Source organism: Camellia sinensis, chromosome 13, assembly GCF_055761805.1.
Source record: "Camellia sinensis isolate YWXY chromosome 13, ASM5576180v1, whole genome shotgun sequence".
Lineage (NCBI taxonomy): Eukaryota > Viridiplantae > Streptophyta > Magnoliopsida > Ericales > Theaceae > Camellia > Camellia sinensis.
Window position 1 is genome coordinate 132,910,381 of NC_138973.1, and position 21,015 is coordinate 132,931,395.

At 40.5% G+C, this 21,015-nt stretch overlaps 2 protein-coding genes and 1 pseudogene across 3 annotated transcripts; 2 read left to right on the forward strand and 1 right to left on the reverse strand.

Moving 5' to 3' along the window:
- The first annotated feature begins 727 nt into the window (after positions 1 to 727).
- LOC145805720 (uncharacterized) lies at positions 728 to 1,075 on the forward strand. The gene has a single exon (XM_082900903.1). It carries the CDS (start codon positions 728 to 730, stop codon positions 1,073 to 1,075), a length of 348 nt encoding a protein of 115 aa, XP_082757029.1.
- Positions 1,076 to 3,860: 2,785 nt separating this feature from the next.
- Positions 3,861 to 6,415, forward strand: LOC145806441 (kihadalactone A synthase LFS-like). Of its 2 annotated transcripts, XM_082903426.1 has the most exons (5): positions 3,861 to 3,954; positions 4,242 to 4,298; positions 4,574 to 4,619; positions 4,809 to 4,888; positions 6,084 to 6,415. In XM_082903426.1, the coding sequence occupies exons 1-5, from the start codon at positions 3,896 to 3,898 to the stop codon at positions 6,163 to 6,165; spliced, it is 324 nt and encodes a 107-aa protein (XP_082759552.1). In that variant the 5' UTR covers positions 3,861 to 3,895; the 3' UTR covers positions 6,166 to 6,415. The 2 variants fall into 2 exon arrangements, with proteins under 2 accessions (XP_082759552.1, XP_082759551.1); XM_082903425.1 differs by lacking the exon at positions 4,574 to 4,619.
- A 2,452-nt stretch (positions 6,416 to 8,867) lies between these two features.
- The window catches only part of LOC114280782 (NADP-dependent malic enzyme-like), a 57,460-nt pseudogene continuing 45,312 nt past the window's right edge, over positions 8,868 to 21,015 (reverse strand).

A 21,015-nucleotide genomic window follows, 5' to 3' on the forward strand; every position in this document is an offset into this window, starting at 1 on the left:
ATATCAATTTGCCTTTGAGTAGGTCAAACAGTACCTCCAAAATTTGCCTATATTATCGCTAGCAGAGTTGGGAAAGCCTTTGATTCTGTACTTATCAGTAACGGACACGACCATGGAATGCATGCCAGCGCAAGAATCTGAAGGTAGGGAGGAGAAGGCCATCTACTACTTGAGCAAGAAGATGCTAGACTATGAGACCCATTACACTTCCCTCGAGAAGGCTTGCCTAGCCTTGGTATGGGCTACCCGGAAGTTGAGGCACTACTTGTTAGCTCACTCTGTAATCCTGGTTTCGAGATTAGATCTCATCAAATATCTCTTTGAGAAATCGGTGCTTACGGGTAAGCTAGCCCGTTGGTTGCTTCTTCTCTTCAAATTCGATCTCAAATATGTCACTCGTAAGTCGGTCAGGGGAAGAGCTATAGCGGAATTCCTGGCAAACCACCCGATAAAGAGAGTTGAGGCAATGGAATATTTGTTCCCAGACGAAGATATTCTGCATGTTTAGGAGGAAACCTGGACGATATATTTTGATGAAACGTCTAATCAGTATGGTTATGGGATCGGTGTGTTGCTGATAGCGTCGGATGATTCCCATATACCTTTAGCTTTCAAACTCCGGTTCAAGGTGTCCAACAACGAAGCAGAATATGAAGCATGTATTGCTAGTTTAGAAGCTGCCTTAGAACTAGGGGCAATACGATTGGATGTTATCGGAGATTCGAACATGGTTGTCTCTCAAGCAAACGGAGATTGGAAAGTCAAAGAAGAGAAGATGAAGGTTTACCACCAGACTTTGGATATACTAATCCCGAGGTTCGAAAAGTTGACGTTCACACATCTGCTGAGAGAAAACAATAGGTTTGATGATGCTTTGGCAACTCTCTCTTCTATGGTAAACATCCCGTTCGGAGTCAGGATGCGTCCAATCATTATTGAGCAGAAATATACATCAGCTTATGAGATTGTTGCTGCAATAGATGAGGCTTCAGATAAAAACCCTTGGTATTATGATATTTGGAACTTTCTAGAAAAAGAGATGTATCCACTAGGGGCAAATGCCAAGGATAAATGAGGAATACGGCGTCTGGTCATCCAGTATATTATCTGCGAGGGTAAGCTCTACGAAAGAGGCTATTTGCGAATGCACAAGTTATGTGTCGAAGAAGATGAATCAAAACGCCTGATGGAGGCCATCCATGGAGGAGAGTGGGAAGCACACATGAACGGAGTAATATTGGCCCGGAAGATTCTCAGGCAAGGTTACTACTGGTCCACCATGGAGGAAGATTGTATTGGTTTTGCTCGACGATGCCACAAATGCCAAATTCATGCTAATCGCATGAACATCCCGCCGTCAAAACTGTACAACATGACTTCACCATGGCCTTTCTCAGTCTGGGGAATTGACGTCGTCGGCGCAGTCACACCAAAAGAGTTGAATGGGCATGAATACATTTTGGTGGCGATTGATTACTTTACAAAGTTGGTGGATACTCAGCAATGTTGAAAGCAGCGCATGTGGCTAAGTTCATCAGAAACAACATCATTTGCCGATACGGAGTCCTAAACGAGATCATATCATATAATGGATCCTACTTCAAGAAAGAGGTGATGGACTTGTTGGATAAATACAATGTGGTGTTTCATAAGTCATCTACATACAGGCCGCAAACCGATGGAGCTGTTGAGGCTGCAAAACAAGAACATCAAGAAAATTTTGCAGAAGATGGTCGAGACGTGCGAGGACTGGCTAGAGAAACTACCGTTTGCACTTTGGGGTTATAGAACGTTGATTCAGACGTCGACAGGGGCGACCCCCTATTCTCTTGTTTATGGCATGGAAGCTATTCTGCCAATTGAAGTTGAAGTACCATCACTGTGGGTTATGGCTGAGTGTCAGATAATAGAGGCCGACTGGCAACAAAATAGATTTGAGGAGAAGGCTGAAGACATTGTATCATGTCCGGGCTATCAACACAGAATTGCTAAGGCTTTTAACAAGAAGGTTAAGTCCAGGAATCTCAAGGAAGGAGATCTGGTGCTCAAAGACAACCAAGCTCCCATCCATTACCCTAGGGGCAAGTTTAGACCCAATTGGACTATCCTTACATCATCAAGTCTATCTGGTCAGGAGGAGCAGTCATTCTCATGGACCTAGATGGCCAGGAATTCTCACAACCAATCAACACGGATAAGTTGAAGAAATATTACCCCTGAGAGGCTCACTAGGCCAAAAACCCGAAAGGGCGACCTAGGTAAAAGTTAGAGCATGAAAAATTAAAAATAAAGAAAAATTGGGCTCGCAAGGTTGAAAACCCTAAAGGGTGGCTTTGGCAAAAGTTAGAACGTAAAAGGAGAGAGTCAATACTCGAGAGAACCTGAACTGAACTACGTAAGGCCTAAATCGCATCTTCGAGATACGTAGGCAACTTCATCCTGAAGTTCGGTCGTAATTATCTCAAACTCAATTGTCTTGCCTAATTAGGTCATCTTTGTTCATTATTTGTTAGTTCAGTTATGATCTTCATTTTGGAAAGAAGAGTTGGTTACAACGCAGAGCAGTAGTGGTATGATTTGCTAATTTGGAGCTGTACATCTTGAGGATTGATTCTGTGCGTGTCAGGCAGTGATCATTTTTGAAAGCGGTTTTGAAAAGTTTTAATCAATGTTGCTTTTTCTCAAAAATTTATCTTTTACAACATAGACCATTTTGGGACCAAAAGGAAAATTTTTTATGCTCACAACTTCAATTTCATTGATTTCAACATCAAGTACATTCTCCAACTCTCTAATACAAATCAAAGTTTCTTTTACATAAAACTTGAAAAGAAAGGTCAAAGCAATAAAACTACAGGCATAGATGAGTCAGGTGCCAATTCTCTTCCTTTTATTCGCACTCGTGGAAGTCTCTGTAGCCAAAGTTGGCCCAATCTGTTCCTTCCCGAGCCAAGCCAAGCACTCACTAGGAAGGATGTAACTGGAATTCAGGGCAGAGGCCAGAAACTCTCTTGTTTTTCCAAGCAGTGGGGTATCGAGTCGGGTTTGAAGCACAAATGGGGAATAGAGTCGGGTATTCTACTCCGTCACTCGGACGAATCTGATTATGTCCAAACTGATGTCTGAACCAGAAGGGAAAGTAGAACACGCAGTGCATCAGACCAATCAACTGTATGCCGGGCTAATGTGTCATACTGTAACTCATTTCGGCCAAATCAAGCTAAGGGCAATGCCAAGCTATGTCAGCTGTGGATCGGCTACACATCCAGTCATACCACAATCCTTCTGAAGGGAAATCGACTAACTGCTGGAGAAAGAAGTAAGCACGAGCTGAGTACTCAGGACAAGGGTCTACTACTTTTAGTTTATCCATTAACCATACCTGGGACAGGATAAAAATAAGAGAGATTAAAGAATAGAGAGATGTACGTTGAGAGAAAAGTAAAGAAGGGGTTTTGAGAGAAAAAACAGAGTTTAAGTGTTGAGTGACATTAGAATCATAAATTAAAAGGGTCGGAAATTACACCTGGAGAAGTAGCGGACTTCTTGTAAACCTGGTGGTTTCTCGTCGATGGATAGTATCCAGGCGCATCATGGTTCCAGCCAGTGCCAAACCAATAAATACAACTCTTACCTTCTTTCAGGCATTGGGCCACTTCGATCAACCGAATACTGGCTTAGCCATAACTAGAGGCAATTCGGACTAGGGATGTCCAGTTCCCCATCGTGTGCCAAAGACCGAGCCTTGTGTAATGATATTCCATACATCCGCCCCCAAGCTTGGGCATTGCCAAAACGGGGTTGAGGCATGATTGCTTTGCCACGTCAGGATTCCATCAGTGCTTGAAATTCTTCAACTTGAAAGGGATTGTGATCTTTTCAATTTATTACAGATATGCAAGGATATAAGGATGCTAAACCTCAGAAGTGGGAATTTGTAGCACCATTAAAAGGGTTAGTAAATAGAATCTTCAGAGACTTGATTGGTTCCAAAGGCACTGCCTAGGATTGGTTTTCAGTTATCAAAAAATAAAGGAAGAAAATTTACATAATTCTGGACAATATTAGACACCTTTATTGGAGCTAGTGTAAGTTTTCTACATGCTTTTGTGATCATGCGCTGAGGTTAAATGAAAGGGACCATATATTACATTTAGATGCTACAATTTGACATAGAATGAATCTTTTACTATATTATTAGCATTTTCTTACTATCTTGATGTTTGAAATCTAACTTTCAGAGCATTTATAGTGAATCTTGGTGACATGCTAGAGCGCTGGAGCAACTGTATTTTCAGGTAATGTGCATTTGCCAAAGTTCCTAAATGATGGTTTTGCAGCTTCATGACAATCAGTCGGATTATTATTATTATTATTTTTTTCTAGTTGTTTATTGTGAGATAATATTGAGTACGATATGGGACATTGCCTTCTTTAGAGCAAAAAATTGCAGAACAATAATTTCTCATTGCCACCACCATGAATGCCAATTTTTCTAGTATGTGGTCTGAGTGTTGGGATTATAATTTTATGGTACTTGGGTATCTGTGTTCACTTGCTTAATTTTGTCCAGGTCCACGTTGCATCGAGTGCTGGGTAATGGTCAGGAGAGATATTCTGTAAGGCCCCTTTAGAAGCTTTTGAATGTTGTCTAATTGCATAGTCTACAAAGGATGTTGATAATGAAAAGTTTGCCTTCTTATGCAATATTATCATCTAACATACACAATGGCCCTTTTTGTTTTTTTGCTTTCATTTTATTCGACTTATTTATATTTATTTATTATTATTATTTTTTCATTGTGCAGATTGCATACTTTGTGCAGCCTAGTCACGATTGTCTTGTTGAATGCTTGCCCACCTGCCAGTCGCAAGAGAACCCTCCCAAGTAAGTATTAATTGAACACGGATAAACTATTCATACCTGCATTGATCTAAGTATGAACACATATTAACCATTGATAACTGCAACTGATCTGAGTACGCATGATCAGTTATTAATTATCACCCACACAATGACGTGAGGACCATTGGCGTCGTAATTATGTGCAACATATGTGGACAAGTGGGAACCTCTAATTGTACTCCAAAACAATGGTTGGATCCCCCTTCCTTTGGACACCCCATTCTCGAATTTAAATTTTGTTGATTTTCTTTGAACACCCCAATTAATTTCCACCGTACCCGCACCCGTCCAACCTATCGGCCAGCCACCCAGCGCACCAGTGCCACCTCCACCACCCCTTCCTTTTCCTCCCCTTCTCTCCCCACCGTCTGCTTCCCCCTCCCCGTGCTCCCCAATACCCCCCTCTCCTTTCTTCTTGATGCCCCCCACCTCTCTGCAACACCCCACAGCCCTCCCCTGACCTTTTTCTCAAACCCTAATCCAAACCACATCACCCACCACCGCCAAGGGAGAGATAGAGAAAATGGGTAGGAGGTGGGCAACAGAGGGGGAAGCCATGGGGGAGTTGCTTAAGTGGGGGGAGGAAAGAGGAGATGGTGTAGATGAGCCTTCAAGGTGGTACCGAGGGTGGGTAGGGGGCTGGGGGACACGGGAGGGTCTAGCCGGAGCTGGTTTAAGGTTGTCTTTTTTTTGTAATTTGACATAGACGCCAAATGGTATTAAAAAAGGGGAAAAATTCACTTTTACTCCTTGTGCTTTGAGTTTGGGGCACTTTACCTATCCGTGATTCAAATATAGATGGTTTAATTAATAAAATTTGTGATTAATTTAAGATTAAGTGTATAATACCAGAGATAAAGAGGATTAATGTCAACGGATGTTAGATTGCAATTTAGTCCAAACCATAATGGGGCAAATATGCCTATATTTAAATTACATGTGGGTAAAGTGATCCGGCCTCAAACGATAAGGGGATAAAGTGAAATTTGAAAAAAAATACCAAATTTGGGATGTCTAACAATATCTTTGGGATGCATTTAAAGGCTCCCCGGATAACTGAGTTGGTTTCTAATTAAAATTTAAAACCTTTTTGCATTAATAAAAATGCATAAAGGACATGCTCGACTTCTTTGTTTTCGTGAAGTTTCTCTATTTTTTACTGCTTCTTTTCCACCAGGTTTCCTCCTATCAAATGTGAAACTTACATGCTCCAGCGGTACAAGGATACTCATGCTGTTCTCGAGTCATACGAAAAATGATTCACCAAACTCTGTTGTCAATATTACTGGGATTTTTGCTTCAAGTGTAGAACACAGAGGTTAGCTCCTTCCTGCCACAGTTTGTATGGAAACAGGTTCTCTTAGTTGAATATTGGAGAAATATAATGTAATCTTTTTTTGGTTGCAAATGTAATGTTGATATATATGTAAAACATGTATGAGAATATGTGAAATATTTATTAAAATTTTAACTTTTTTTATATATTTTATTTTTACATTATTTGATCAATTGCGGGATTTTTATTTTGTATGCTACATTTACATTTGAAAGAGTTCACAAAGCAAATAATTAGGTTATGTTGTGCATTGTGGAGAAAATAAGTTTTCACTATGGACCTATATTTGGTTAATATATATGTTCCATTCATTTGACATTTGATTAATGGTTGTAATTGCCACAAGTTGCACTACTGTTTGGTAATGTTTTTGTTTTTAATTTTTATTTTCATTTTCTGGAAAATGCAAAATAAATATTTTTGCAAATTATTTAGTACTGGAAATGATTTTTGTGAAAATTTTCTAAAAACAATTCACTTTAAAAAAAATTAAAGTGACTATGTATCCCATCATGTGTTTTATAGGTTATTCGTGTAATTTTCATTCAGATATGACTTGTCTCCATGTGAATTGGACCACATCGTTGTCTCATTTGGGCTCACCATATTCTTATTTTGAGTGTGTTTTGAATCTGTCCAATTGCTATTTCTCCTATTCCAATGGCTATATTTGCTCTCCAATGGTCAAATGAAGATGAGGGATTATAAATAGAAAATCTACATTCATCTACAAGTGAGAGAGAGGATAATCTCCAAAGAGGAGAAAATACAATAATTTTATACCGTAACTTTCATTTAATCTCTATGAGCTTTAATTGTTTAAATCCAACTCTTTAGGAGTTTATCGTTTACGCATTTTTTTTTATCTACAAATCATCTATAAATGGTTGTTATACCCATGAGCTTCATTGTGAGTGTTTGAGAGAGAGACACTTGAGAGATTCGATAACACCAAAAAGTGGGCTGTTTTGGTGAGTTTGTTTTTTGGGATTTTTGGAAGAAAATTATTGTTGTAAAAGTTATGTAAGTATCTGGTAAACTTGCTGGTGTAAATCTATTAGATGAATAGTGAAAATACTCGAGGGAGAGTCTTGAGGAGTGGATGTAAACTTGGATGGAAACCGAACCACTATAAATCTTGTGTTTGCCTTATCTCTCTATCTCTTCGTTATATTTATAATTGCTGCTTTGTTGTGCTTTGACTTGATTTGCTCACACACATTATTGCTCATATTTTATATATTCATTCTTTTATTTTACTTGAGCAAGTTAATTTTATTGAATTATTTTATATTAAGTTATATTTATTAACTTAATTTCCCCCCTCTTGTGTTGTCAACGTGGTGCAACACTATGAAAAAAAGTTCAACCTTGCTCTGTTTGTTACATATATAAGCAAGTTCAAATTAAATTTTTAGGCTTGTTTAATAAACCCAGTAAGAGCTCAACTCTGCTTGTTACATATATAAGCGAGGTCAAATTAAATTTTTTGGCTTGTTTAACAAATTCAGTAAGAGTTCAACTCTGCTCAGTTTATTACATATATAAACAATGTCAAACCAATCTTTTGAGCTCGTTTAATAAATGAATCACTCGAGGTTCAAGTCAATTTTTTCTTCATTATTGAGTTTCAAACAAAACTCTAGCATAACTTCATTATTAAGTTTCAAACCAAAATCGTTCATTATTGAGTTTCAAACCAAACTTCATCATTTTTCTTCATTATTAAGTTTCAAACCAAACTCGAATATAATTAATATTAAGGAACTGAGCTGAGCTCAAGCATTAATTAGTATAAATATTCAAGCTCAACTCAAACTTTTCTTTTTTGAGCTAGATAAACAAACCAGTTCAGCTCGGCTCATTTGCCACACTGGCCACTAAGAACTCACAACTACGAACTGAGCTGAGCTCAAGCATTAATTACTATAAATATTCAAGCTCAACTCAAACTTTTCTTTTTTGAGCTTGATAGACAAACGAGCTCAGCTCAGCTCATTTACCACACTAGCCACTAAGAACTAACAACTCAGAGAAATAGGTCAATGGGGGAAGATACAATTTAGCTTTGGGCCAAAGAACACGGGGATTGATTTATTAAAAAACACTGTATTCTATTACAATTACACATAGAAGGCAGTTAGGCTGAAAATCTTTTGTCCAACCCTGTCGCTCTCTCATATCCTTCTGTTTTGAACTCTCTCTATCATACGATTCAAGTGAAGCTTAGCATCAAAAGTTAGTAATACATCTTGAGAATGACAAGCTCGGCATTCCAAATCCTCAATTGAGGCAAGTGGTTGACTCTACAAGTGCAACCGCATCGGATGCTTCACAGGCCAGTTTGAATTTCTCCATATTTCCACAGCTTTTGTGACTTCAAAGAGACTACTAAACTGGTAGTGAGTAGCAAGTAGAGACTGAAGTTGACAATGTTTAAACTAAAACCAACCTTTCATCCAACCCGACTCTTACTGTCATGGTTCTAATATAAACTCTAAAGCTTACAACACCATGATTGGAATGTAGAGAGAAAAGGAGAGACACCAAACAAGAATATATAAGACTCTAAAGAAACACACTACATTAACTACTAGCCATAGTTTCTGCTCACAATTCAACAATTCATCGGAAGCTTCTGTAATTGGGAATATACATGCAACTTTCAGCGTACTTCACCAGAATATCAGGCCGAGGGAGACGCGTTGCCAACCCTAGGAAACATTGTGAAAGTCATAAAAATAAACATGCTTCAAAGGGCAATTACAGCGGAGGTAAGACACATGAAGCAACCAAAGGTACACTTACTGACTCACCAAGTTCATATGCTTTAGCAGCCACATTAGCAGCAATGTGGCCAGAGATCTTTATGATATTAGAGAATGGTGGATAGATCAAACCCTTGTCCAAATTCTCTTTTGTTACTTGCTCAGCCAAAGCCTCTGCTGTTACAAAGGAAAGTAGATGATTTAGATACAAAGGTTAACCATTTTATCTATTTGTCGTGCCTGTCGCCTAGAATTGCAATTTAATTGGTTTCACCAAAAGTTTTTCGTAGTGCTTCACACGTGATTATGGGCAACCCAGTGTAAAAAACTTCTGTTAAAAGGATATCTAGAGAGGGCAAGATGTACAGCAGCTGTTTCAATGACTTGAACCTGCGCCACCAGTGACACTAATGGCAAATCGCCCTTACAGAACCAGATCACACATCAAGGGAATAAAGCAAACACAAGGGGTTTTTTGAGTTCACATTCTATTGGAATCTGAGTAAACATCTCAGAACTTTTTCAAAAGAGAGTCTATTCATTATTTATGACTTCCATAGCTATGTGACCAAGTGAAAGGGAAAAAAATAATAAAGCATAAGCAAAATGAAATAAATTAAAGGAATGAATTCCTTGCTCTTCAATTAGCAAGTAAATTGTATTCAACTTATAATGTATCTAATTATGTAATATGTAGTGCACTTACAGGCTGCCAGAAGCATTTCATCGTGTACACGAATTGCACTAGAGATGACCAAACCCAAACCAAATCTATTGATCATTAAAAAACAAAAAAAACAAAAGGTGCCATCAAAATCAGTTTTTAGTATCCATCTCAGATGTATTAAGTATATAACACCAAAAAACTGGAAGTATAAAGTAATAGAACCTGGCCAGGTAGATAGAGTTTTCCATTGTATTCGACAAGGTCAAATGGACTTCCACTGGCAAAAATTGCATGTCCCTTTTTCACAGCAAAGAAATTTATTAGTTTTGTATTTAAATCCAATAAGAGATTACTTTGCATCAAAGCATCAAATTATAGGATAAGAAAAAATGCATGATTAATTTTTACCTGACTCCAGGTGTAAGCTTCTTCAGCTGTGCACTCAGATTGCGAGGTTGGGTTGGAGAGAGCCATAATGAGAGGTTTCTGCATGCCATTCATTTAGAATCTTATTATAAAATTTTGGAGAGAGAGAGAGAGAGAGAGAGAGAGAGAGAGTACCTCATTGAAGGAGGCCATGGCCTCAATCACCTCTTTTGTGAATGTTCTTCCCACTCTAGATGAACCAAATGGACTTCCAAAGGTACACTCACTAACTCACCAAGTTGATATTCTTTAGCAGCTACATCAGCATCAAATGTGGGCTGAGATCTTTTTGATATTAGAGAATGGTGGATAGATCAAACCCTTGTCGAAGTTCTCTTTTGTTACTTGCCCAGCCAAAGCCTCTACTGTTACAAAGGAGAGTAGATGGTTTAGATACAAAGGTGAACCATTCTAGCTATTTGTCGTGCCCGTTTGCATAGAAGTAACTTCAATTATATAGGTTTTGCCAAAAGTTTTCCATTGTGCTTCGCACATGATTATGGGTAGCCTAGTGTATGAAGCTTCTACTAAAACAGGGATCTAGAGAAGATAAGATGTACATAGTCTTTCTCTCATTTTTGAAGAGACTGTGTCTATGACTTAAATCTGTGCTACTAGGGATGCTAATGGCAAGTCTTACCATTGAGCCAAATCGCCCTAACAAAATCAGATCACACATCAAGGGAATAAAACAAACACAAGGTGTCATATAGTTTACATTCTATTGGAATCTGAGTAAACATCTCAAAACTGTTTCTAAGAGTTTATTCATTATTTATGCCCTATATAGATATGTGACCAGAGGAAATGGAAAAAAAAAATAAAGCAAAGTAAAATGAAATAAAAATGAAGGAAAGAATTCCTTTCTCTTCAATTAGCAAGTAAATTGTATTCAACTTATAATATATCTAATTATGTTATATGTAGTGTACTTGTAGGCTGCCGGAAGCATTTCATCATGTACACAAATTGCACTAGAGATGACCAAACCCAAACCGAATCCAAGGAAAACATATGTATTATTTGCTTGAATGGATCACAAAAGAAAAAAGAAAGAAGAAAAGGCCATCAAAATCTGTTTTTAGAATCCATCTCAGATGTATTAAGGATTTTACACCAAAAAACTAGAAGTACAAAGTAAAAGACCCTGGCCAGGTACAAAGACTTTGCCGTTGAGTTCCATAGGGTCAAATGGACTTCCACTGGCAAAAATTGCATGTCCCTTTTTTTAGAACAGAGAAATTTATTAGTTTTACATTTAAATCCAATCAGACATTACTTTGCATTAAAGCATCAAATTATAGGATAAGAAAAAATACATAATTTATATTTACCTGACTCCAGGTGTAAGCTTTTTCAGCTGTGCACACAGACCCATCGGCTTCAGGATATCCAAGAAAAGTCGGATATGTACCATTGGATCTCCAGACCCGTTGAAACAGTCAATATATGGCATTTTGAAACAGTCTGGGAGCCGAACAATAGCCTCGGTGTGCCCATCCTCAATGTCGGTAATGGAGTTAAGGCCCTGTGCCTTTTTGAATTGCTTCTCAAGGTTCACAATCTTCACTGCAGTCGGATTGAGCTCATTAACATCAAGGGAATAAAGCCTCTCATTAGGCTGCACCAGGGGTCTGAGCACCTGAGCTTGAGTCAACCATTCTCGAGGATTCGGACACTGCAAATCTTCAACTGGCAGAAGTGGGTCAAAGTTTGGCTGGGGTCCCAAAGCTGGATGTAAGGTAGATGCCCCAGATGGATGCTGCATTTCAATACTGGTCTCAGCCTGCATGGCAGTTCCCTGATTTAATGCTGCTATCACGGCCACAAATTCTTCCAAACCCTGTGCCATCATGGTCTGCTGAGTCTGAACAAAGGTGATGTGACTGGCGATTGACGGATCAGATGAACCAGTGAGCCCTGACTGGCCTTTCTTTGCCTTGCCTCAGCGAAAGAATACTGGTTGCCCTTGAATTGAATTTCTCACCTAACAAAGTCTATCAGCACTAGCCCAATGTACCCGGGGGATATCGAAGCCTTCTGAAGTTATAGGACTACCTAGCAAAAGAGAAAACATGCAGCATCTCAGCCTGATTTCACCAAAACAGATTTGACTCTTTATTGAATCCTGCCCCAAAGTTCTGCCTGTAAACTGATACCCTTAGGTAGAACTGATTGCCCCAAAATACTGATGCTGGTGCTCGCAGGCCTGACACTCAGACTTGCAAACTGATATGTGTGTTCCCTGCATAGATACACTCTAAAAACACATAGCAAGTAAAAGGGAGCCAAAACACCCCTAAGTTGGGGTAGGGTTTCCCTGTCCTATTTTTGTCAGGAGCTAGGGTTTCACTATGCACGTCGCAGTTTTCAAACAACCTAACATCGGGTAAGCAACCTGTCCTAGTTTGGAATAGTCACTATGGAGTTCGATATGCACTAGGTCGAATGGTCGAAAAGGGTGCCCCGGTAAAACCGGGGTTTGTGTTCCCATACTGTCAGAGCCCACAACCGATCAGCCTTATGGCATGCTTTGACAAAGTCAAGCCTCCGGCAAACCGTTCAGGAATGGCAGATGGCAAACACGGTGTCCTAGGCGCACCAATACACATGCAATGCAAAGAGACACATAAATGAAATCAAAACAGGACATCATGAGTTCGAGTCAAGCTCTCTAAAATCCCCAGCAGAGTCGCCAGAAACTGTAGACGCGCCCTTGGGCCTCGCTACAGTTCGGACTCAATTTGTGTCACGGTTCTTAATCTGAACCAAAGAGTCCAAATCCGGCAAATTGTTTTGAGAAAAACAGATTTTGATAGAAGTGCCAAACATGGACTGCTTTGCCTGCTACAGAGTCGCCACCTAAATATTTTTTATGGGGGAATTTAGGAAACCCTGACTCGGTGCCAAAGGCCACGTGTCCGTCATCACCAAAGTTGCCTCGGCTCGAGAACTTGGGTACGATTGGGGAAGGTCAGCTATGAGCATCCCCTCTCGCCGGATCCGAAGATCGGCCTCTACTAACCGTGATATCCTATTTTGAAAACGTTATGCGTTCTTATTCCGGTTATTAGCCTAGATTTACTACGTTATGCGCATACCAAACAAGTATAGACTAGATCGCCTAATTTGGAACAAAACATTGCATATCCGTTTGTTTGGAAAATGCTTTGGAATTTGCTACTCACAAGTAGGCTAAAATACGGATTTCAACGAGTTATCCCAACTCAAACAATCCAGCCTTCACCCACAGGCATTCAAGCAGTTCATCAAATAAGCATCTAGCCTCATGGTAATCATGCTATCATGTTAACGTTCACACTCATGTGAGATGCTAAAGCATAAAGAGCTCACCTAGTACTCCATGCCAAAACAAGAACATGTTAGCAATCATGCATGATCCAAGTCCATGTTTAAATACCTAATGCAACGCATACGGAATGTCACTAGAGTAGGCTCGGCTAGTCTATAAATGACATGTGAAAATGCACAAGTAGCGTGTATTCAAGTTAGATTTGAAATACTTATGTAGTTAGTATGATGCGTCGAGCCTGGTGTATGCAATACTGATGAATGATGCACGCATGCATAGCATAAGGTATGCTAAAGTAAACATGCCCTAATGCTAATCACCAAAGCAGGTAAGTAAAAGGGAGAAAGAAGTGGGGGTTGGAAGACATGCACACACGCACCCACACTTATTACAAATTTGCCCTCGCTCAGAGGGACTAAAAGAATAATATAATTTAATTAACCTATAAGCTAATTAAATATTACAAATCAATTAAATTAGCTAAGCAAATTAACTAATCTAATTAAGCAGTAAACAACAGCCTCGGGAAGAGGGTCCAATGCATGTGCGCTCGGTTCCGCTCGGAAAGTCACTACCATGCACAAAATGTCTCTCCTTTGGCTGTTATCCTCCTCTGAAGACTACAAAAGTCCCAAGGTTGCTTCTCTGAGTGCTGTAGAACACCACCGGCTGAAGGGATTGGTCACCGGCCATGTATGATGGTCACCGGCCACAAAATAATCCATCGGCCAACAATGGATGACCAGTCGGCACTTAAGATGGCCGGCTGGCCAAATCTTCCTGCAAAAACTGGTTTGACAGCAGCAGAGGACAGAACTTGGCATGGCAATGCATTTCAAGCAATGTATGCACCAACCACACTCCTTATCATATTGCACATAATCAAGCAAATTGAACTCAACCTCTATCGCAATGCACATAATCAAGCAAATTGAACTCAACCTCTATCACAAGTAATTCAAGAGGCGAAGCATGCATGCCAACGCAATGCAATCCTAAGCATGTCGACTAGTATGCAACATGGACAATGCTAAGAAGCATACAAGGCATACAATGGTCATGCAAGACATAGGGCATGAGACAATGCAACTAACAAGTATGCAAGGCACACTGTGGGTGGTCGAGCATGCAAGCAAGCATGTGACTTCATTCAATCATGCAACAACTCACAAATATGCAACAACATACAAGGTGGGCATACAACAACATGCAAAGGGGTGGGTTTAAACTAACATGGATAGCTTGCAAGCTTGCCAAAATCAGTGGCCAATACTATGGAAATGAGGTCCAACACACACACACGCATGCATGCAAATATGGTCCAACACTTAAGCATATGAAGACAACTTGTAAGCACAAAAACATGGACTAATGACATGCAACATAAGCTCTGAAAATCATGTTAAAATGGTGCCAAACCAAGCCAACAAGACAAGCATAAGCATGCAATTAGAGGTCCAAAACTCAAGGCAAGCTAAGGAGGTATTGAACTACCCTTAGGAAAACCAAACATGGCATGAATTAAATGACCAAAAACAGAGTTTTAGCATATTAAAACAAAGCCTAAAGACCACTTAGATGGCATCTAAATGACTTAAATTCAAGGGCATGAACAATGACCAAACATGGAGCATAAGGCACAACCTCATATGGCATCAAAGAGGCATCAAAGGCAAGCATGCAAGCATGTCATGAGGACTGAAATGATGCTATAAGTGGTGCCAAACCACTGAAATAAATCAAACAATGCATGCTCAACACTTCACACATTTAAAGCCTACAAGCTAAACAATGTAAAGGGGCTATGCAATGCATGCCATGGTCGACCAAAACAACTAAAGGCAGACCTTAAGCATGGAAAAACAAGTACAAAAGCATCACAAAGCAGGGCCTAAAACATGCTTGAACAAGGGTCAAAGCCTAGATGCATGTTAAGGCTAAATGATGGCATTACAAGACATGTATGCAAAGCATGCAAGGTGTGTCCAAACCAACTCAACACAATGCTATTTCATGGCAAAATAAGCATAAATATCAGTCAAGGCATGGTCAACACACACTTAAACTAGATGCTCCCTCAAGAGGCAAAAATAGCCCTTTTCAAGGACAACAAGGAGAGGGGGTGGCCCTCTCCTTCCTAGGACCTCAAGGCACCATCCTCACCTCTGAAATCTCTCAAGATTTCAGTGGTGAGGTGTAGCACACCCGCGTGGGGCCCTCGCTACAGTTCGGACTCAATTTTGTTACGGTTCTTAATCTGAACCAAAGAGTCCAAATCCGGCAAATCGTTTTGAGAAACAGATTTTTTGAAAAGAAGTGCCAAACATGGACTGCTTTGCCAGATACAGAGTCGCCACCTAAATATTTTAAAATGGAGGAATTTAGGAAACCCTGACTCGGTGCCAAAAACCACGTGTCCGTCATCACCAAAGTTGCCTTGGCTCGGGAGCTTGGGTACGATTGGGGAAGGTCAGCTATGAGCACCCCCTCTCGCCCAATCTGAAGATCGGCCTCTACTAACCGTGATATCCGTTTTTGAAAACGTTATGTGTTCTTATTCCAGTTATTAGCCTAGAATTACTATGTTATGCGCACAGCAAACAAGTATAGACTAGATTGCCTAATATGGAAATAAGCATTGCATATCCGTTTGTCATGAAAAACACTTTGGAATTTGCTACTCGCAAGTAGGCTAAAATACAGATTTTAACGAGTTTTTCCAACTCAGACAATCCAACCTTCACCCACAGGCATTCAAACAGTTTATCACATAAGCATCTAGCCACATGGTAAGCATGCTGTTATGATAGCATTCACATGCATGCGATATGCTAAAGCATGAAAATACTTACATCGTACTCCATGCCAAAACAATAAACTCGTTAGTAAACAATGCATGATCCAAGTCCATGTTTAAATGTCTAATGCAACACATACAGGATGCAATTAGAGTAGGCTCGGCTAACCTAAACATGGGATGTGAAATGCAATCAATTGATGCACGTATTCAATTTGGAATTGAAGTACAAATGCAGTTAGCATGATGTACTGAGCCTGGTGCATGCGAGACAAATGTATGGATGCACGCATGCATAGCATAAGGTATGCTAAATTAAACATGTCCTATTACTAACCATCAAAGCAGGTAAGTAAAAAGGAAGAAAGAAGTGGGGATTGGAAGACATGCACACACACGCACCCACACTTATTACAGATTCGCCCTCGGGACCAAATAAATATTACAGATAATTAACCTACAAGCTAATTAATTATTACAAATCACCTAATTAATTAACAAATTAACTAAGCATAAGAAAAGCAATAACAGGGGCCTCGGGAAGAGGGTTCAATGCGCTCGTGCTCGGGTCTTGCTCGGAAGTCCACTGCCATGCATAGACTGCCTCTGTTTTCCCTGCTCTGCCTCTTTGAAGACTGCAAAAGTCTCAGAATTGCTTCCCTGGACATTGGGAGACACCACCGGCTGAGTAGAATGGCCACCGGCAGTGGTGTGTGATCACCGGCTGTTGGTGAAGCTATCGGCCCGGGAAGGATTGCCGGTCGGCACTGGACACTGCTGGTCGGCAGAAAGTTCCTGCAGAATCTGCAATTGACAGCAGCAGAAGGCAAGGCACAGCATGGCAATGCAATTCAAGCAATGTATGCACCAATCCTATCCCTTATCATGTTAGTGACTCAAAGGGATACGCTCCTTGGTTCTCGGACCATCAATCGCGCATTTCCATGCGTGATGGCCCAAGGGACCAAGTGTGCACATTTTGATGTCAAATGCAATTCAAACCAACAAACCAAAGCCCAATTCCTATCACTAGATCAAGGAACAAGACATGCATGCTAGATGCAATGCAACCTAGGCATGCAAGCTAAGGGTGCAACATGGGAATGCAAGATGTACATGCAAGCATGCAAACAAACATGCAAGGTAAGCATGCAAGCAAGCAAAGGATGGACTTAAGCATGATTTAGGCAGCTCTAATTAGGCCCAAAACAGTGGCCATAAGTGCTATGAAATGAGGACTAAACACACATACACACATACACATGTTAAAGGGCTAACACTCAAGCGCAAAAGGGCAACTCTCAAGCACACTCGAAAGAGGCATAACATGGACTAATGGCATGCAAGGTAAGCATTGAAAATCATGTTACAAAAGGTGCTAAGCCAATTAAACAAGATAAACAAGGCATGCAAACAAAGCCAAAAACCCAAGACAAGCCAAGAGGCTTAAACCAAGACTAAGTCAACCAAGCCTCACAAGGCTAAGAGGACTTAAAATAGGTCTAATGCGAACCTAAACAACACCCAAGGGACACCTAGATGGCATCTAAGTGGCTCAAATTCAAAAGCATGCATAATGACCAAAACATGGAGCATGCAAGACAAGCTTTCTAAGCTTCAAAGAGGCATCCAAGGCAAGCATACAAGCATGTTAAAGGGACTGAAATAACATGGCAAATGGTCCCAATCCACTGAATTAAGGCAAGGATGCATGCTATACATTCACACACTTAAGGCCAACAAACCAAAAATGCAAAGGGGCTATACTAAGCATGCCTTGGTCGACCCAAACAACTAAGGACAGACCTCTAGCATGGCAAAATAAGCACAAAAGCTTCACAAAGCTAGACCTAAAACATGCTAGAACAATGGTTTACAACCTAAGGCATGTTAAGGCCTAAACATGGCATTACAAGGTAGGTATGCTAAACTTGCATGGTGTACCAAAACCAACTAAAAAAAGAGGCATATTATGACATAATAAGCTCAAAAATTAGCTAAGGCATGGTCAACATGAAGCTTAGCTAGGTGCTCCCTCAAGAGGCCAAAAATGGTCCATTTCAAGGACAACAAGGAGAGGGGGTGGCCCTCTCCTTCTTGGGACTTCAAGGCACCATCCTTACCACTGAAATCCCTCAAGATTTTAGTGGTGAGGAGGCCCAAACACCAAAGTCCCAGAGCTCACTCAAAATGGCACAAAATGGGGCCTCTCAAGGCCTAAGAGGGGTCAAACACCTCCAAACCACAAAATACTCTAAACAAACTATTTAGAGGGCCCAAAAATAGAACTTTTTTATATTATACACTAAGCTCAAAAATAGTTCCAAGATAGGCAAAAATACAATGCAAAAATGGGGAATAAAAGGGCAAGATTGTTACCCTTGAAGACCCTCTTCACAAATGAAGCTCCAGCAACTTCTTTGAGCTCAAAATAGCTCCAAAGCTTCAAGAACAAACCTCTGGCCCTTGAAGAACCAAGAAAAGGTGTAACACTATGTGTTTGTGTGCAATAGTAAGACACAAACACACTTATACACACACAAAGGCCAAATGAGAGAGAGGTATAGAGATAGAATATGTATGGAACCCTAAACCTAAAACCAGAGCTCTCACACAACTTTTCTCTCTAAAATGTCTAACCCTAAGGCCAAGAGAGGAGGGCTTCTCTTATAGAGGAGCCAATCTTGTAAAGCTTACAAGGTAAGCTAACAAGGAAGTCATCCCTCCATACACGTGTATGGAGGGGAACAAAATGCCATAGAGCTGTATTAAAATATCTGCAAAAGCAGATGAACAGTAGTCGGCTACTCAAAATTGCCACCTTGACAAAATGGACTGCCGACCGGCAACAAAGAATGCCGACCGGCAATATACATTGCCGATGGCAACAAAACACCAGCCGGTGGCCTCTGGCCATGGTCGGTGATGTGTGGGGATGCCTCACAAGGCATTCCCTGCCCCTCCAAGGCAAAACCCAAGTGTTTGGTGCAAAACCAGACACTAAACAGTCGAGTTCGGAGATCCTGAGGCAAGGCGCGCAAGCTGAGACCTCCGGGAACTCCAAACGAACACAAACATGGATGATCATTGAGTGTTCCAATGGTGACGTCCAAGTCTTGAGGACGGTCAAAAATGGGGTGTCTACAGTTGCCCCTCTTTGATAGAACTCGAAAGTCATAACAATGACGGGAGTGAATGTCAAAGCCCAGAGACGACCCATTTTTGACAAGGTCGAAGACTTAGACAAACATGCAAGACAAACAAGATATGCGCTCGAAGGCAGGGGCAAAATGCAAGACAATGCGTAGAGCCAAACATAACTTATGATCATGCAAAGAAAGCTGTAATGAAGCATACATGCGACAATTTTAAGCTAGCATACACCGGACTACACTACAATGCAGAAAGGATGTAAGAGAATTATGCAATTCTCAATACGTCTCACTCGGAGGATACAATACCTGTGCGGCTCGTCTGGTTGCACCAGCCTCAAATGAACCGTATATACAATATCGTGCCTGAAAAGAAAGCAAACTTAACAGGTACAATATTATTAGCAACATGCATGACAATGCAAAATGATTGCAAAATGATATGCAACATATACAAAACAATGTATAAACAATGCAAATGAAAATGCAATGCAATTGAAACAATGCAAATTATACGCAAAGCAATTGAATCATGGTCCAATCATGAGCGGTTCGAAATCACACCTATGTCAAATAGATTGATGGAGGTAACAGGTCCGTCTACCATAGAACGGTCTACTGAACTATGAGTAATGTAGACGGACACAAGAACAAGTATTGGGGGGGGATTGACACAAGTGGGGAAACGACCCGCTGGGGAAAGGACTACGATCCTAATGCCGGATGCAAAAATTACACTACAATGTAATATATAATGAAAATACTGGGGAAATGGCAATGGATATGGCACGCGAGCCAAACCAAATCTTGCCTGGGCAAGGCATGTACGCATACAAGCCATGTCTAACATAGAACAGCCTACTGAACTATGTTTCGACATGAGAAGTATGGGCACATACCAGACCAAGCTCAACATGGAAAGGCGCAAGCCATAGGCGGGGGTGATGCAATGTATGCATGCAGACTACAATGCAATAGATATGGCATGCGGGCCAAACCAAATCTTGCCTAGGAAAGGCATGTACACAAACAAGCCGCGGCTAATATAGAACGGTCCACTGAACTATGCTTTGACACGAGAAGTATGGGCACATACCAAACCAAGCTCAACAGGGAAAGGCGCAAGCTATAGATGGAAGGTGATGTAATGAATGCATGCAAGCTACAAATGCAATATCTACAAATATGCAACGGAATGGAAATGCAATATAATGGATATGGCTTGCGGGCCAAACCAAATCTTGCCTAGGAAAAGCATGTATACATACAAGCCGCGTCTAACATGGAACGGTCCACTGAACTATGTTTTGACGTGAAAAGTATGGGCACATACCAGACCAAGCTCAATCATGGAAAGGCGCAAGCCATAAATGGAAGTGATACAGTGAATGCATGCAATTTACAATGCAATGTAAACAAATTTTACAATGATGCATGACAATGCAACTATTTACGATGACAATGCAACTATTTACGATTATGCATGACAATGCAACTATTCACGATGATGCATGACAATGCGATTGTTTGTTTTTGTTTTTTTTTTTTTTGAAATGCAAATGATGTATGAAATGCATGTTGCATGGAATGCGCGACAATACGCGACTTTTGAGATGCACGTGAACTTGAATATGCGACGACGCGAGTCGC

Bases quoted from the DNA above. Each gene is read 5' to 3' on its own strand.
- LOC145805720 (XM_082900903.1), top strand. From the start codon at position 728: ATGGTTGTCTCTCAAGCAAACGGAGATTGGAAAGTCAAAGAAGAGAAG.
- LOC145806441 (XM_082903425.1), top strand. From the start codon at position 3,896: ATGCAAGGATATAAGGATGCTAAACCTCAGAAGTGGGAATTTGTAGCA. The intron at 4,299-4,808 runs GTAATGTGCATT...TTCATTGTGCAG, and splicing joins TGGAGCAACTGTATTTTCAG to ATTGCATACTTTGTGCAGCC. The intron at 4,889-6,083 runs GTAAGTATTAAT...CTTTTCCACCAG, and splicing joins TCGCAAGAGAACCCTCCCAA to GTTTCCTCCTATCAAATGTG.